The sequence below is a fragment of the Panulirus ornatus genome, chromosome 11, assembly GCF_036320965.1.
Source record: "Panulirus ornatus isolate Po-2019 chromosome 11, ASM3632096v1, whole genome shotgun sequence".
Classification (NCBI taxonomy): Eukaryota; Metazoa; Arthropoda; class Malacostraca; order Decapoda; family Palinuridae; genus Panulirus; species Panulirus ornatus.
In genome coordinates, this window is record NC_092234.1 from 357,226 (window position 1) to 377,165 (window position 19,940).

The 19,940-nt window shown below is 48.0% G+C and overlaps 1 protein-coding gene across 1 annotated transcript in view; it reads left to right on the forward strand.

Moving 5' to 3' along the window:
- Nucleotides 1-18,233, forward strand: part of LOC139751165 (probable tubulin polyglutamylase TTLL2) — a 64,390-nt gene extending 46,157 nt beyond the window's left edge. The window contains exons 6-9 of the mRNA XM_071666278.1: nt 1,305-1,462; nt 2,447-2,565; nt 5,436-5,605; nt 10,894-18,233. Of these exons, the coding sequence (XP_071522379.1) occupies nt 1,305-1,462; nt 2,447-2,565; nt 5,436-5,605; nt 10,894-11,748 (1,302 nt within the window). The 3' untranslated portion in view covers nt 11,749-18,233. The remainder of the gene's footprint in view (nt 1-1,304; nt 1,463-2,446; nt 2,566-5,435; nt 5,606-10,893) is intronic.
- The last annotated feature ends 1,707 nt before the right edge of the window (nt 18,234-19,940 follow it).

A 19,940-nucleotide genomic window follows, 5' to 3' on the forward strand; every position in this document is an offset into this window, starting at 1 on the left:
AGGACCTGACCCCACACCCCAGGACCTGACCCCACACTCCAGGACCTGATCCTACACCCCAGGACCTGACCCCACACCCCAGGACCTGACCCCACACTCCAGGCCCTAACCCCACACTCCAGGACCTGACCCCACACCCCAGACCCTGACCCCACACCCCAGGACTTGACCCCACACCCCAGGACCTGACCGCCACACCCCAGGACCTGATCCTACATCCCAGGACCTGATCCTACATCCCAGGACCTGACCCCACACCCCAGGACCTGACCCCACACTGCAGGACCTGATCCTACACCCCAGGACCTGACCCCACACTCCAGGACCTGACCCCACACCCCAGGACCTGACCCCACACTCCAGGCCCTGACCCCACACTCCAGGACCTGACCCCACACCCCAGGCCCTGACCCCAAACCCCAGGACTTGACCCTACACCCCAGGACTTGACCCCACACCCCAGGACTTGACCCCGCCCCCCAGGACCTGACCCCACACTCCAGGACCTGACCCACACACCCCAGGACCTGACCCCACACTCCAGGACCTGACCCCACACCCCAGGACCTGACCCCACACCCTAGGACCTGACTCCACACCCTAGGACCTGACCCACACACCCCAGGACCTGACCCCACACTCCAGGACCTGACCCCACATTCCAGGACCTGACCCCACACCCCAGGACCAGACCCCACACTCCAGGACCTTACCCCACACTCCAGGACCTGACCCCACACCCCAGGACCTGATCTCTCACCCCAGGACCTTATGTCTCACCCCAGAACCTGATCCCACACTGCAGGACCTGACTCCACACACCACGACATGACCCCACACCCTAGAACCTGACCTCACACCCCTGGACCTAACCCCACACACCAGGACCTCACACCCCAGGACCTGATCTCACACATCAGGACTTGATCCCTCATCCCCAGATAATGACCCCACACCCCAGGACCTGATCTCACACATCAGGACTTGATCCCTCATCCCCAGATAATGACCCCACACCCCAGGACCTGATCCCTCACCCAAGGCCATGGCACCAGACCGCAGGACCTGACTCCAGATCCCAGGTCGTGGCTCCAGACTCTCAGGTCATTTCCAGTGCCTGACCCCACAGCCAAGGTCATGACCCCAGATCCCAGGACCTAATGCTTTGGTTCAAGCATCCTGGCAGTAGATGTAGTTTACATACAATGTATGTATTGCCTGGTTACAGAGCGTTGTTATAGAGTGTATTGTTAGTTTGGGCACATTATAATGGTTGGTCTTAACTGTTACTGTCTGAGATGCAGGAACTACATGACCTGACGTACGCATCTAGTGCTGTAGTACAACGCTACGTCCACAACCCATTGTTGGTGGGTGGCTACAAGTGTGATGTACGACTGTATGTGTTGGTCACTTCCTTCCTCCCACTTACCGTCTACATGTACACCGAGGGAATAGTCAGGTATGTCTGAACAACGGATCATGGTGGCTTGTAGTGGGTCATGGTGGGTTGTGGTGGGTCATGGCGGGTTGTGGTAGGTCATGGTGGGTCATGGCGGGTTGTGGTGGGTCATGGCGGGGTGGTCATGGTGGGTTGTGGTGGGTCATGGTGGGTTGTGGTGGGTCATGGGGGGTTGTGGTGGGTCATGGCGGGTTGTGGTGGGTCATGGCGGGTTGTGGTGGGTCATGGCGGGGTGGTTCATGGTGGGTTGTGGTGGGTCATGGTGGGTTGTAGTGGGTCATGGCGGGTTTTGGTGGGTCATGGCGGGTTGTGGTGGGTCATGGTGGGTTGTGGTAGGTCATGGGGGGTTGTGGTGGGTCATGGCGGGTTGTGGTGGGTCATGGCGGGTTGTGGTGGGTCATGGCGGGGTGGTTCATGGTGGGTTGTGGTGGGTCATGGTGGGTTGTAGTGGGTCATGGCGGGTTTTGGTGGGTCATGGTGGGTTGTGGTGGGTCATGGTGGGTTGTGGTAGGTCATGGGGGGTTGTGGTGGGTCATGGCGGGTTGTGGTGGGTCATGGCGGGTTGTGGTGGGTCATGGCGGGGTGGTTCATGGTGGGTTGTGGTGGGTCATGGTGGGTTGTTATGGGTCATGGCAGGTTTTGATGGGTCATGGCGGGTTGTGGTGGGTCATGGTGGTGGAGTTATGAGTGGGTAATGACTGGTGGTAGGTAGTACTAATGATATCATAATCTTCCTAAAATGTTGATCTGTCATTCCTGTATACCAATCATATATTGAGTTGAGAGCTTCAGCCTGGCTCATCATCATACATACATGCACAGGACACCAAGAATGATGAGTTATCACATAACAACGTATTGTATGTATGTATGACACACACATTGACAGGCATGGTCTTGTGAGCAACTCACTAACTCTCACTGCTGCACAAGTTCGGCAGAGAGGATGTTGCGAGCAACTCACTAAGCTTTGCTGTTGCACAGGTTTGGAACGGAGAAGTACTGCTTGACCGCTCTGGACAACGTCTTCAGTCACCTGACGAACACGTCCCTCAACAAACTGGCTCCTGGTTATAGAGCTGAGAAGGAGCGAGTAGGAGCAGGTGAGTTCCCCAGTCTCTGACTCTGACCTATACATCGCCAGGTGAGTCCCCTAGTCCCTGACTCTGACTCATATATCGCCAGGTGAGTCCCCAGTCCCTGACTCTGACTCATATATCGCCAGGTGAGTTCCCCAGTCTCTGCCACCGACATATATATCGCCAGGTGAGTCCCACACTCTCAGTCTCTGACTTATATATCGCCAGGTGAGTCCCCCAGTCCCTGACTCTGACCTATGTATACCCCAATCTCTGACTCTGACCTTCATATCGCAAGGTGAGCCTCCCAAGCGCATGGCTCTGACTTGTATATTGCCAGATGAGTATATAAGTAAGGTCAGGCGAGTCCCCAACTAGTAATGAACTTTCTTTGTAACATTGTATTGTCAATACCATCAACTCAAGTGAACCATCATATCATCAATGCCATCATCAACTCTAGTGAACCATCATATCATCAATGACATCATCAACTCAAGTGAACCATCATATCATCAATGCCATCATCAACTCAAGTGAACCATCATATCATCAATGCCATCATCAACTCAAGTGAACCATCATATCATCAATGCCATCATCAACTCTAGTGAACCATTATATCATCAATGCCATCATCAACTCAAGTGAACCATCATATCATCAATGCCATCATCAACTCTAGTGAACCATTATATCATCAATGCCATCATCAACTCAAGTGAACCATCATATCATCAATGCCATCATCAACTCTAGTGAACCATTATATCATCAATGCCATCATCAACTCAAGTGAACCATCATATCATCAATGCCATCATCAACTCAAGTGAACCATTATATCATCAATGCCATCATCAACTCTAGCGAACCATCATATCATCAATGCCATCATCAACTCTAGTGAACCATTATATCATCAATGCCATCATCAACTCTAGTGAACCATCATATCATCAATGCCATCATCAACTCAAGTGAACCATTATATCATCAATGCCATCATCAACTCTAGCGAACCATCATATCATCAATGCCATCATCAACTCTAGTGAACCATTATATCATCAATGCCATCATCAACTCTAGCGAACCATCATATCATCAATGCCATCATCAACTCTAGTGAACCATTATATCATCAATGCCATCATCAACTCTAGCGAACCATTATATCATCAATGCCATCATCAACTCTAGCGAACCATCATATCATCAATGCCATCATCAACTCAAGTGAACCATCATATCATCAATGCCATCATCAACTCAAGTGAACCATTATATCATCAATGCCATCATCAACTCTAGTGAACCATCATATCATCAATGCCATCATCAACTCTAGTGAACCATTATATCATCAATGCCATCATCAACTCAAGTGAACCATCATATCATCAATGCCATCATCAACTCTAGTGAACCATTATATCATCAATGCCATCATCAACTCAAGTGAACCATCATATCATCAATGCCATCATCAACTCAAGTGAACCATTATATCATCAATGCCATCATCAACTCTAGCGAACCATCATATCATCAATGCCATCATCAACTCTAGTGAACCATTATATCATCAATGCCATCATCAACTCTAGTGAACCATCATATCATCAATGCCATCATCAACTCAAGTGAACCATTATATCATCAATGCCATCATCAACTCTAGCGAACCATCATATCATCAATGCCATCATCAACTCTAGTGAACCATTATATCATCAATGCCATCATCAACTCTAGTGAACCATCATATCATCAATGCCATCATCAACTCAAGTGAACCATTATATCATCAATGCCATCATCAACTCTAGCGAACCATCATATCATCAATGCCATCATCAACTCAAGTGAACCATCATATCATCAATGCCATCATCAACTCTAGTGAACCATTATATCATCAATGCCATCATCAACTCTAGCGAACCATCATATCATCAATGCCATCATCAACTCTAGTGAACCATCATATCATCAATGCCATCATCAACTCTAGCGAACCATCATATCATCAATGCCATCATCAACTCTAGTGAACCATCATATCATCAATGCCATCATCAACTCTAGCGAACCATCATATCATCAATGCCATCATCAACTCTAGTGAACCATCATATCATCAATGCCATCATCATCTCTAGCGAACCATTATATCATCAATGCCATCATCAACTCTAGCGAACCATCATATCATCAATGCCATCATCAACTCTAGTGAACCATTATATCATCAATGCCATCATCAACAACTTTATCAGAAGATAATTTTGCTTCTAGAGATGTCAGTCAGTCAAGGTAGCCAGTCTTTCTTGTTTCGAAGACAAACTAGTTAAACTGGTAGTGCCATTTACCTCATTCACTTGTAATTACCATGGTAATAATCCTTCTTCCATACAACCTTCCTTGCCGGAGGGAGGAGTGGCTGGGTGGGGAGGTGTCGTGTGATTTACTCTCCGGTTTCTACCACAATATTTGCTTCTACATTGGCTAACACTCTCACGAAAATGTACATAGGTCTTATGTTCTTCATCCTTCCCGTATACCATAAGAATCGGCATTGTTCATTAAGTAATCATTTATGTAATCTTCTGTGTCAGGAGGATAGTGGGACAGTACAAGTGTGTCAGGAGGATAGTGGGACAGTACAAGTGTGTCAGGAGGATAGTGGGACAGTACAAGTGTGTCAGGAGGATAGTGGGACAGTACAAGTGTGTCAGGAGGATAGTGAGACAGTACAAGTGTGTCAGGAGGATAGTGGGACAGTACAAGTGTGTCAGGAGGATAGTGAGACAGTACAAGTGTGTCAGGAGGATAGTGGGACAGTACAAATGTGTCAGGAGGATAGACTGACGCCGTCCCTGTGTGTGCAGGGTGCAAGTGGACAGTTGGAGAGCTACGGCGCCACCTGTGTGGGACTGGGATCAGGGACTGGCTACTGTGGCACCAGGTGTGGTTGTTGGTGACCTTGACCTTGGTGAGTCAGGTCGGACTCGTGCCTCACCACCACAACTGCTTCGAACTGTATGGTTTCGACATCCTGGTACGTACCGCTACAACCTGCCTACAACATCCGCACCACAATCTGTCCGCAACACACCCTACCATAACCTGCCCACAAAGTAAGACCACAACATGCTCACCACAACCCGTGTACAACACCACCAACACAGCTTGCATATAACATCCCAATATAACCTGTCCACAACATCCCACCACAACGTCTTCACAACACCTCCAACACAATCTGTCCACAACACTAGCACCACAACCTACCCCACCGTAACCTGCCCACAACATCCATCACAACCTTCCCATAACACCCTCACCACAACCTGCTCACAGCACCACAGCCTGACCACAGCACCAACACCACAATACCACCACAACCCGCTCAAAACATTCCACTACAGTCTGCCTACAGCAACCTGTAACATTCTATCCACAACATCAACACCACACCCCACCTAGAACACCAGCACCACAACATCAACACCACACCCCACCTAGAACACCAGCACCACAACATCAACACCACACCCCACCTAGAACACCAGCACCACAACATCAACACCACACCCCACCTAGAACACCAGCACCACAACATCAACACCACACCCCACCTAGAACACCAGCACCACAACATCAACACCACACCCCACCTAGAACACCAGCACCACAACATCAACACCACACCCCACCTAGAACACCAGCACCACAACATCAACACCACACCCCACCTAGAACACCAGCACCACAACATCAACACCACACCCCACCTAGAACACCAGCACCACAACATCAACACCACACCCCACCTAGAACACCAGCACCACAACATCAACACCACACCCCACCTAGAACACCAGCACCACAACATCAACACCACACCCCACCTAGAACACCAGCACCACAACATCAACACCACACCCCACCTAGAACACCAGCACCACAACATCAACACCACACCCCACCTAGAACACCAGCACCACACCCCACCTAGAACACCAGCACCACAACATCAACACCACACCCCACCTAGAACACCAGCACCACAACATCAACACCACACCCCACCTAGAACACCAGCACCACAACCTGCTCATTGTCCACACCCCCCCCCCCCCCCACCACCACAGCCTGCCTACAGCAACATCTTAACGTTCCTTGTGTTACCCATAAATCCGCTGGTACTATTCTTTGTGTTGCATCTGCATCAATATTACTGTTCCATGTGTTGCATTCCCATCAAATAATACTGTTCCGTTATTTGTGTTGCATCTCTGCTAATTGTTACTGTTCCTTGTGTTGCATCTCCATCAAATAATACTGGTCCTTGTGATGCATCTCCATCAACTGTTACTGTTCCTTGTGTTGCATCTCCATCAAATATTACCGTTCATTGTGTTCTATCTCCATCAAATATTACTGTTCCTTGTGTTGCATCTCCATCAAATAATACTGTTCCTTGTGTTGCATCTCCATCAACTGTTACTGCTCATTGTGTTGCATCTCCATCAAATATTACTGTTCCTTGTGTTGCATCTCCATCAAATAATACTGTTCCTTGTGTTGCATCTCCATCAACTGTTACTGTTCCTAATGCTGCATTTCCATCAAATATTACTGTTCCTTGTGTTGCGTCTCCATCAACTGTTACTGTTCCTTGTATTGCATCTTCATCAAATATTACTGTTCATTGTGTTGCATCTCCATCAACTGTTACTGTTCCTTGTGATGCATATCCATCAAATATTACTGTTCCTTGTGTTCAATCTCCATCAACTGTTACTGTTCCTTGAGCTGCATTTCCATCAAATATTACTGTTCCTTGTGTTCAATCTCCATCAACTGTTACTGTTCACTGTGATGCATCTCCATTAAATATTACTTTTCATTGTGTTGCATCTCCATCAAATACTACTGTTCATTATGTTGTATCTCCATCAACTGTTACTGTTCATTGTGTTGCATCTCCATCAAATACGTTGTTCCTTGTGTTGCATGTCCATCAACTGTTACTGTTCCTTGAGCTGCATTTCCATCAAATATTACTGTTCCTTGTGTTGCATCTCCACCAGCTGTTACTGCTTCTTGTGTTGCATCTTCATCAACTGTTACCATCCCTCTAGCCCACAACTCGGTTGCCCCATCAACAGGTGGACCCTGACCATCCCTCTAACTCATCACTAACTTGCCCAATTACCAGATGGATCCTGACCATCCCTCTAACTCATCACTAACTTGTCCTGTCATCAGGTGGACCCTGACCATCCCTCTGACTCATCACTAACTTGTCCAATTACCAGATGGATCCTGACCATCCTTTAGCTCATCACTAACTTGCCACATCACTAGGTAGCTGGACCCTGATCATACCTCTAGCCCACCATTAACTTGCCCATCACAAGGTGGGCCCTGACCACCCCCTACACCATCACTAACTTGTCCCATCACCAGGTGGACCATGACCATCCTTTAGCCCATCACTAACTTGTCCCATCACCAGGTGGAGCCTACCATCCCTCTAGCCCACCATTAACTTGCCTATCATAAGGTGGACCCTGACCACCCCCTACACCATCACTAACTCGTTCCGTCACCAGGTGTACCCTGACCATCCCTCTAGCCCATCACTAACTTGTCCCATCACCAGGTGAACCATGGCCATCCCTTTAGCCCATCACTTACTTGCCCCATCACCAGGTGGACCATGACCATCCCTCTAGCCCATCACTAGGTGGACCCTAACCATCCTTCTAGTCCATCACTAACTTGTCCCATCGCCAGGTGGACCATGACCATCCCTCTAGCCCATCACTAGCTTGCCCTATCACCAAGTGGACCCTTACCATCACTCTAGCCCATCATTAACTTGCCCCATCACCAGGTGCACCCTGACCATCTCTCTAGCCCGTCAGTAACTTGTCCCATCACCAGGTGCACTCTAACTATCCCTCTAGCCCATCACTAACTTGTCCCATCACCAGGTGGATTCTACCCATCATTCTAGCCTACCACTAACTTACCCCATCACCAGGAAAGATCCTGACCATCACTAACTTGCCCCATCACCAAGTGGATCCTAACCATCCCTCTAGCCCATCACTAACTCACCTAATCATTAGGTAGACCTTGACCATCCCTCTAGCCCATCACTAACTTGCCTTATCACCAAGCGGAACCTGACCATCCCTCTAGCCCACCACTTACCTTTCCCTTCACCAGGTGAACCCTGACCATCCCTCTATCCCATCACTAGCTTTGCCCATCACCAGGTGGACCCTGACCATCCATTAAGCCCATCACTAACTTACCCCATCACCAGGTGGACCCTGACCATCACTTTAGGCCATCAATAACTTTCCCTATCACCAGGTGGACCCTAACCCTCTAGCCCGTCTCTGACTTGCCCCATCACCAAGTGGACCCTGACCATCCCTCTAGCCCATCACTAACTTGCCCCATCACAAGGTGGACTCGGACCATCATTCTAGCCCATCACTAACTTACCCCATCACCAGGAAAGACCCTGGTCATCACTCTAGGCCATCACTAACTTGCTCCATCACCAAATGGATCCTAATCATCCCTCTAGCCCATCACTAACTTACCCTAATCATTAGGTGGACCCTGACCATCCCTCTAGCCCATCACTAACTTACCCTAATCATTAGGTGGATCCTGACCATCCCTCTAGCCCATCACTAACTTACCCTAATCATTAGGTGGACCCTGACCATCCCTCTAGCCCATCACTAACTTGCCAAATCACCAGGCGGAACCTGACCATCCATCTAGCCCATCACTTACTTTTCCCTTCACCAGGTGAACCCTGACCATCCATTAAGCCCATCACTAACTTACCCCATCACCAGGTGGACCCTGACCATCACTTTAGGCCATCAATAACTTTCCCTATCACCAGGTGGACCCTAACCCTCTAGCCCGTCTCTGACTTGCCCCATCACCAAGTGGACCCTGACCATCCCTCTAGCCCATCACTAACTTGCCCCATCACAAGGTGGACTCGGACCATCATTCTAGCCCATCACTAACTTACCCCATCACCAGGAAAGACCCTGGTCATCACTCTAGGCCATCACTAACTTGCTCCATCACCAAATGGATCCTAATCATCCCTCTAGCCCATCACTAACTTACCCTAATCATTAGGTGGACCCTGACCATCCCTCTAGCCCATCACTAACTTACCCTAATCATTAGGTGGATCCTGACCATCCCTCTAGCCCATCACTAACTTACCCTAATCATTAGGTGGATCCTGACCATCCCTCTAGCCCATCACTAACTTACCCTAATCATTAGGTGGACCCTGACCATCCCTCTAGCCCATCACTAACTTGCCAAATCACCAGGCGGAACCTGACCATCCATCTAGCCCATCACTTACTTTTCTCATCACCAGGTGGACCCTGACCGTCCCTCTAAACCATCACTAACTTGCCCTATCACCAGGTGGACCCTGACCATGCCTCTAGCCCATAACTAACTTGCCCCATTACCAGGTGGATCCTGACCATCATCCTAGCCCATCACTAACTTGTCCCATCACCAGGTGGACCCTGACTATCCCTTTGTCCCATCACTAACTTGCCTCATCACTAGGTGGACCCTGACCATCCTTCTGGCCCATCATTAATTTTCCCTATCACCAGGTGGACCCTGACCATCTCTCTAGCCCATAACTAACTTGCCCCATCACCAGGTGGATCCTGACCATCACCCTAGCCCATCACCAGGTGGACCCTGACCATCCCTCTAGCCCATCACTAGGTGGACCCTGACCATACCTCTAGCCCATCACTAGGTGGACCCTGACCATCCTTCTAGCCCATGATTAACTTGCCCCATCACCAGGTGGACCCTGACCATCCCTCTAGCCCATGATTAACTTGCCCAATCACCAGGTGGACCCTGACCATCCCTCTAGCCCATGATTAACTTGCCCCATCACCAGGTGGACCCTGACCATCCCCCTAGCCCATGATTAACTTGCCCCATCACCAGGTGGACCCTGACCATCCCTCTAGCCCATGGTTAACTTGCCCCATCACCAGGTGGACCCTGACCATCCCTCTAGCCCATGATTAACTTGCCCCATCACCAGGTGGACCCTGACCATCCCTCTAGCCCATGGTTAACTTGCCCCATCACCAGGTGGACCCTGACCATCCCTCTAGCCCATGGTTAACTTGCCCCATCACCAGGTGGACCCTGACCATCCCTCTAGCCCATGATTAACTTGCCCCATCACCAGGTGGACCCTGACCATCCCTCTAGCCCATGATTAACTTGCCCCATCTCTAGGTGGACGAGACACTGACCCCATGGCTTCTGGAGGTCAATAGATGCCCGTCGCTCAGCTACGACTGTGATGTTGACAGGGTGGTCAAGAAGCCGCTGCTGCACCATCTGTTTGACCTGCTGGGTCCTCCCAAGGTGATGGAGCCCCTGGGGCGGAGTCTGAGGCCGCCGGTGGTGGTGCTCCTGGCCCACAGTGACTCTGCCGCTACGGAGGAGGAGGCACTCAGTCTCAGGCAGTATGAACGACTGATGGATAGTCTTCAGCGGCTGCGGCCCACAGCCCGGGCCAGAAAGGTCGGTACCAGCACCTGCCAAGACCGTGGCCAGCAGGCCGTGGTCACACCTGGCCAAGGGCGCCAGTCCTCACTGGCTGTGGTCCGTGTGGGGAAGAGGGAGGTTGCCAGGAACAGCCAAGTGAAGAGTCTGATGGCTGACGGGAGGAAAAGGCCGTCCGTGGGAGGAGGGAAGAATGAGCTTCTGTTGCCGGAGGAGACCTTCCTGCCCGCCACTACCAACACAACTTTCCAACGGGTACGACAACAATTTGCCAACAACATGACAACCAGAAGTTACCTGGGTCGTCGTGAGGGCCAGGAAGGGGTTGTGGAGGGAGGTGGACCACAGCGGTGCCCCCCCAGGTGTGGGGACTGGGTGCGGACCTTCCCCTACAACGCTGCCACCCTCCACGCCAGTAAGGACCCTTACTACACCAAGACGCTAGTGGCGGAGGTTAACAAGGTCAAACGGATCTGTGAGAAGGTAGCCAGGGAGAACCCTACTGCCCCTAGCGACTTCCTGGACTCCTTACTACGTAAGCATTTGTGGAGAGACAGTATTATATGGAGACCGAAGACCTAACCCGGTAGAGAGACAGCATTATATGGAGACCGAAGACCAAACCCGGTAGAGAGACAGCATTATATGAAGACCAAAGACCTAACCCGGTGGAGAGACAGCATTATACGGAGACCGAAGACCTAACCCGGTGGGGAGACAGCATTATACGGAGACCAAAGGTCTAACCCGGTAGAGAGATATCGTTATATGGAGACCAAAGACCTAACCCGGGGGAAACAGCATTGTATGGAGACCAAAGACATAACCTGGTGGAAGGACAGCATTATTTAGAGACCTAAGACCTAACCTGGTGGAGAGAGAGCATTATATGGAGACCAAAAACCTAACCCAGTGGAAAGACAGCATTATATGGAGACTAAAGACCTAACCCGGTGGAGAGAAAGCTTTATATGGAAACCAAAGACAGCCTGGTGGAGAGACAGCACTATATGGAGACCAAAGACCTAACTCGGTGGATGGGCCGCATTATATGGAGACCAAAAACCTACCCCGCTGGAGGGGAGCATCATATGGAGACCAAAGACCTAACCCGGTGAAGAAACAGCATTATATGGAGCCCAAAGACCGAACCCAGTGGAGAGACATCATTATATTGAGACCAAAAACCTAACCCGATGAAGAGACAGCATTATATGGAGACCAAAGACCTAAACCGGTGGAGAGACAGCTTTATATGGAGACCAAAGACCTAACCTGGTGGAGAGACAGCTTTATATGGAGACCAAAGACCTAACCTGGTGTAGAGACAGCATTATATGGAGACCAAAGGTCTAACCTGGTGGGGAGACAGCTTTATATGGAGACCAAAGACCTAACCCGGTGGAGAGACAGCTTTATATGGAGACCAAAGACCTAACCTGGTGTAGAGACAGCATTATATGGAGACCAAAGGTCTAACCTGGTGGAGAGACAGCTTTATATGGAGACCGAAGACCTAACCCGGTGGGGAGACAGCATTATATGGAGACCAAAGACCTAACCCGGTGGAGAGACAGCTTTATATGGAGACCAAATACCTAACCTGGCGAAGAGACAGCATTATGTGAAGACCAAAGGTTTAACCTGGTGGAGAGACAGCTTTATATGGAGACCAAAGACCTAACCTGGTGGAGAGACAGCTTTATATGGAGACCAAAGACCTACCCCGGTGGCGGGACAGCATTATATGGAGACTAGAGACCTAACTTGCTGGAGGGACAGTATTATATGGCGACCAAAGACCTAAGCTTGTGGAGAGACAGCTTTATATGGAGACCAAAGACCTAAGCTTTTGAAGAGACAGCTTTACAAGACCAAAGGCCTACGTCTGTGGAGAGATAGCTTCATATGGAGACCAAAGACCTAAGCCTTTGAAGGGACAGCTTTATATGGAGATTAAAGACATAAGCTTGTGAAGAGATAGCTTAATATGGAAACCAAAGACCTAAGTTTGTAAAGACAGTTTATATAGAGACCAAAGGGTTAAGTCTGTGAAGAAACAGCTTTATATGGAGACCAAGGACCTAAGCTTGTGAAGAAATAGCTTTATACGGAGACCAATGACCTAACTTTCTGCAGAGACAGCTTTATATGGAAACCAAAGACCTAAGCCTATGGAAAGACAGCTATACATGGAGACCAAAGACCTTAGCTTGTGGAGAAACAGCTTTATATGGAGACCAAAGACCTAAGCTTGTGGAGAAACAGCCTTATATGATGACCAAAGAACTAAGCTTGTTGGAGAGACAGCTTTATATGGATAACAAAGAACTAAGCTTGTGGAGAGACAGCTTTATATGGAGACCAAAGAACTAAGCTTGCGGAGAACCATTTGTCGTGAATATTGTCTCCCTAGCAGAGCGTTAAGTGCCACCCACACTGCCACACCACCCTTGTCGTGTAACCGGCCTCGCCTCTTGAACTATGACAATAAGGATGATACTTTGTGCCATTATGTACTTCCCCTGGTGTTAGAACCTTTATATCCTTCCCCTGGTGTTAGAACCTTTATATCCTTCCCTGGTGTTAGAACCTTTATATCCTTCCCCTGGTGTTAGAACCTTTATATCCTTCCCTTGTACTAGAACCATATCCTTTCCCTGGTGTTAGAGCCTTTATATCCTTCCCCTGGTGTTAGAACCTTTATATCCTTCCCTTGTGCTAGAACCATATCCTTTCCCTGGTGTTAGAACCTTTATATCCTTTCCCTGGTGTTAGAACCTTTATATCCTTCCCCTGGTGTTAGAACCTTTATATCCTTCGCTTGTGCTAGAACCATATCCTTTCCCTGGTGTTAGAACCTTTATATCCTTTCCCTGGTGTTAGAACCTTTATATCCTTCCCTGGTATTAGACCCTTTACATCCTTCCCTTGTGCTAGAACCTTCATATCCTTCCCCTGGTGTTAGAACCTTTATATCCTTCCCTGGTGTTAGAACCTTTATATCCTTCCCCTGGTGTTAGAGCCTTTCTATCCTTCCCTTGGTGTTAGAACCTTTATATCCTTCCCCTTGTGTTAGAACCTTTATATCCTTCCCCTTGTGTTAGAACCTTTATATCCTTCCCCTGGTGTTAGAACCTTTATATCCTTCCCCTGGTGTTAGAACCTTTATACCCTTCCCCTGGTGTTAGAACTTTTATATCCTTCCCCTAGTGTTAGAACCTTTATATCCTTCCCCTGGTGTTAGAACCTTTATATCCTTCCCTTGTGCTAAAACCATATCCTTCCCCTGGTGTTAGAACCTTTATATCCTTCCCTTGTGGTAGAACCATATCCTTTCCCTGGTGTTAGAACCTTTATATCCTTTCCCTGGTGTTAGAACCTTTATATCCTTCCCTAGTGTTAGACCCTTTACATCCTTCCCTTGTGCTAGAACCTTCATACCGTCCATTGGTGTTAGAACCTTTATATCCTTCCCCTGGTGTTCGACCCTTTATATCCTTCCCTTGTGCTAGTACCTTCATATCCTTCCCCTGGTGTTAGAACCTTTATATCCTTCCCCTGGTGTGTTAAAGAATTCTTATTTTCCCCTGGTGTTAGAACCTTTATATCCTTCCCTTGATGTTAGAACCTTTATGTTCTGCTGGTGTTAGAACCTGTATAACCTTCCCCTGGTGTTAGAACCTTTACAGCCTTCCCTGGTGTTAGAAACTTTGTATCATTTTCCTGGTGCTAGAACCTTCATATCCTGCCCCTGGTGTTAGAACATTTATATCCTTAATTTCGTGTTAGAACCTTTATATCCTTCCCTGGTGCTAGAACCATTATATCCTTCCCCTGGTGTAAGAACCTTTCTATCCTTCCCCTGGGGTTAGAACCTTTCTATCCTTCCCCTGGTGTTAGAACTTTTATATCCTTCCCGGGTGTTAGAACCTTTATATCCTTCCCCTGGTGATAGAACCTTTATATCCATCCCGGGTGTTAGAACCTTTTTATCCTTTACCTGGCATTATAACCTTTATAACCTTCCCCTGATGTTAGAACCTTTATATCCTTCCCCGTTTATATTCTTCCCCTGGTGTCAGAACTTAATATCCTTCCCTGGCGTTAGTGCCTTTATATCCTTCCCCTGGTGTTAGAATCTTTCTATCCTGCCTATGGTGTTAGAACCGTTATATCCTTCCCCTGGTGTTAGGACCTTTATATCCTTCCCAGGTGTTAAAACCTTTTCATCCTTCCACTGGTGTTAGAACCTTTATAACCTTCCCGTGTTAGAACCTTTTTATCCTTTACCTGGTGTTGGAACCGTTATATCTTTCCTCTGGTGTTAGAACCTTTATATCCTTAATTTGGTGTTAGAACCTTTATATCCTTCCTGTTTAGAACCTTTCTATCCTTATCCTGGCGTTAGAACCTTTATATCCTTTCTCTAGTGTTAGAACCTTTATATCCTTCCCTGGTGTTAGACCCTTTATATCCTTACCTTGTGCTAGAACCTCCATATCCTTCCCCTGGTTTTACAACCTTTATATCCTTCCTTTGATGTTAGAACCTTTATGTTCTGCTGGTGTGAGAACCTGTAAACCTTCCCCTTGTGTTAGAACCGGTGTCCTACCCTGGTGTTAGAACCTTTCTATCCTATCTCTGATGTTAAAACCTTCATATCCTGCCCCTGGTGTTAGAACATTCATATCCTTCCGTTGGTGTTAGAATCTTTATATCCTTTCCTGGTGTTAGAACCATCATATCCCTCCCCTGATGTTAGAACCTATCCTTCCTTTGGTGTTAGAACCTCTCTTTCCTTCCTCTCGTGTTAGAACCTCTCTATCCTTCCTCTCGTGTTAGAACCTTTCTATCCTTCCTCTGGTGTTAGAACCTTTATATCCTTCCCGGATGTTAGAGCCTTTATATCGTTCCCCTCGTGTTAGAACCTTTATAACCTTCCTGGTGTTAGAACCTTTTTATCCTTTACTTGGTGTTAGAACCTTTATATCCTTCCCTTGGTGTTAGAACCTTTATAACTTTCCCTGGTGTTAGAACCTTTATAACCTTCCCCTGATGTTAGTACCTGTATATTCTTCCCCTGGTGTTAGAACGTTTATATCCTTCCCCTGGTGTAAGAACTTAATATCCTTCCCCTGGCGTTAGAACCTTTATATCCTTCTCCTGGTGTTAGAACCTTTATATCCTTCTCCTGGTGTTAGAACCTTTATAACCTTCCCCTGATGTTAGTACCTGTATATCCTTCCCCTGGTGTTAGAACGTTTATATCCTTCCCCTGGTGTAAGAACTTAATATCCTTCCCCTGGCGTTAGAACCTTTATATCCTTCTCCTGGTGTTAGAACATCTATAACTTTTCCCAGTTGTTAGAACCTTTATATCCTTTCCCTGGTGTTAGAACCTTTCTATCCTTTCCCTGGTGTTAGAGCCTTTATATCCCTCCCCTGGTGTTAGAACTTTTTGTCCTTCCTCTGGTGTTAGAACCATTATATCCTTCCATGGTGTTAGAACCTTTCTATCCTTCCCTGGTGTTAGAACCTTTATAACCTTCCCCTGATGTTAGAACCTTTATATCCTTCCCCTTTTGTTAGAACCTTTCTATCCTTCCCCTGGTGTGAGAACTTAATATCCTTCCCCTGGCGTTAGAAACTTTATATCCTTCCCCTGGTGTTGGAACTTTTATATCCTTTCCCTGGTGTTAGAACCTTCATATCCTTCCCCTGGTGTTAGAACCTTCATATCCTTCCCCTGGTGTTAGAACCTTCATATCCTTTCCCTGGCTTTAGAACCTTTATATGATTCCCCTTTATATCCTTCCTCTGGTGTTAGAACCTTTTTATCCTTCTCCTGGTGTTAGAACCTTTATATCCTTCTCCTGGTGTTAGAACCTTTATATCTTTCCCTGGTGTGAGAACCCTTATATCCTTCCCCTGGTGTCAGAACCTTTATATCCTTCCCCTGGTGTTAGAACCTTTTTATCCTTCTGGTGTTAGAACCTTTATATCCTTCCCCTGGTGTTAGAACCTTTTTATCCTTCTGGTGTTAACCTTTATATCCTTCCCGTGGTGTTAGAACCTTCATATCCTTCCCGTGGCGTTAGAACCTTTATATCCTTCTCCTGGTGTTACAACCTTTATATCCTTCTCCTGGTGTTAGAACCTTTATATCCTTCCCGTGGCGTTAGAACCTTTTTATCCTTCTCCTGGTGTTAGAACCTTTATATCCTTCTCTTGGTGTTAGAACCTTTATATCCTTCTCCTGGTGTTAGAACCTTTATATCCTTCTCCTTGTGTTAGAACCTTTATATCCTTCCCGTGGTGTTAGAACCTTTTTATCCTTCTCCTGGTGTTAGAACCTTTATATCCTTCTCTTGGTGTTAGAACCTTTATATCCTTCTCTTGGTGTTAGAACCTTTATATCCTTCTCCTGGTGTTAGAACCTTTATATCCTCGTAGTGTTAGAACCTTTATATCCTTCTCCTGGTGTTAGAACTTTTATATCCTTCCCCTGGTGTTAGAACCTTTATATCCTTCTCCTGGTGTTAGAACCTTTATATCCTTCTGGTGTTAGAACCTTTATATCCTTCCCGTGGCGTTAGAACCTTTATATCCTTCTCCTGGTGTTAGAACCTTTATATCCTTCTCCTGGTGTTAGAGCCTTTATATCCTTCTCCTGGTGTTAGAGCCTTTATATCCTTCTCCTGGTGTTAGAACCTTTATATCCTTCCCCTGGTGTTAGAACCTTTATATCCTTCTCCTGGTGTTAGAACCTTTATATCCTTCTCCTGGTGTTAGAATCTTTATATCCTTCTCCTGGTGTTAGAACCTTTATATCCTTCTCCTGGTGTTAGAACCTTTATATCCTTCTCCTGGTGTTAGAACCAGGTACATACACTGCCTCTAGTAAGCACTGGTTTACCTCGTGCACAGTAACAACCACATTACCATTTGTCACCTCAGGAATCTACTGTCACGCCCACAAAGTTGGCGTCTTATGCAAAAATGTAACCAAAGAAAGCCCTCCTGAGGTGAGGTCCGGCCAGTAGGAATAAAACTGTTTTCAATAATAGTTTGTCTCATTATCTCGTATTTCAGTAGAACAACTTTCCTATATACACACACGCATGGTCCAGCCTTAGATGGGTTTGGATGTGCGGCATGCTGCTCACGGCCTGCCCACACCTCAACAGGTCGACCTAAACTCTCTCTCTCTCTCTCTCTCTCTCTCTCTCTCTCTCTCTCTCTCTCTCTCTCTCTCTCTCTCTCTCTCTCTCTCTCTCCCGGTGAACTCCTGAATTACTGAACTTTACAAGTGAACCGGTAGATACTGTCGCCTCAGTGTAAACAATGGGCCACAGCCCCCGACCATTGGAGTTGTGACCCACCCAGCTGACCACAGGGGTTGTGATCCACCCAGCTGACCACAGGGGTTGTGATCCACCCAGCTGACCACAGGGGTTGTGATCCACCCAGCTGACCACAGGGGTTGTGATCCACCCAGCTGACCACAGGAGTTGTGACCCACCCAGCTGACCACAGGAGTTGTGATCCACCCAGCTGACCACAGGGGTTGTGATCCACCCAGCTGACCACAGGAGTTGTGATCCACCCAGCTGACCACAGGGGTTGTGATCCACCCAGCTGACCACAGGAGTTGTGATCCACCCAGCTGACCACAGGAGTTGTGATCCACCCAGCTGACCACAGGAGTTGTGACCCACCCAGCTGACCACAGGAGTTGTGATCCACCCAGCTGACCACAGGAGTTGTGATCCACCCAGCTGACCACAGGGGTTGTGATCCACCCAGCTGACCACAGGAGTTGTGATCCACCCAGCTGACCACAGGAGTTGTGATCCACCCAGCTGACCACAGGAGTTGTGATCCACCCAGCTGACCACAGGAGTTGTGATCCACCCAGCTGACCACAGGGGTTGTGATCCACCCAGCTGACCACAGGAGTTGTGATCCACCCAGCTGACCACAGGAGTTGTGATCCACCCAGCTGACCACAGGAGTTGTGATCCACCCAGCTGACCACAGGAGTTGTGATCCACCCAGCTGACCACAGTTGTGATCCACCCAGCTGACCACAGGAGTTGTGACCCACCCAGCTGACCACAGTTGTGATCCACCCAGCTGACCACAGGAGTTGTGATCCACCCAGCTGACCACAGGGGTTGTGATCCACCCAGCTGACCACAGGAGTTGTGACCCACCCAGCTGACCACAGGAGTTGTGATCCACCCAGCTGACCACAGGAGTTGTGATCCACCCAGCTGACCACAGGGGTTGTGATCCACCCAGCTGACCACAGGAGTTGTGATCCACCCAGCTGACCACAGGAGTTGTGATCCACCCAGCTGACCACAGGAGTTGTGATCCACCCAGCTGACCACAGGGGTTGTGATCCACCCAGCTGACCACTGAAACTCCATTAATTTCCTCGAGGGTGAGAGGAGGAATGGTCTGACCCAAGTCCGTCACCACAATCACCTTGTACCACCAACCAGCGCTGTACAGACAGACAGATACGAGAATTGTACCACCAACCAGCGCTGTACAGACAGACAGATACGAGAATTGTACCACCAACCAGCGCTGTACAGACAGACAGATACGAGAATTGTACCACCAACCAGCGCTGTACAGACAGACAGATACGAGAATTGTACCACCAACCAGCGCTGTACAGACAGACAGATACGAGAATTGGCCTATAGCGAAGGTCAAGTAGTCCAGTGCACAGATAAGAAAGCATTTAACTGTTTGTC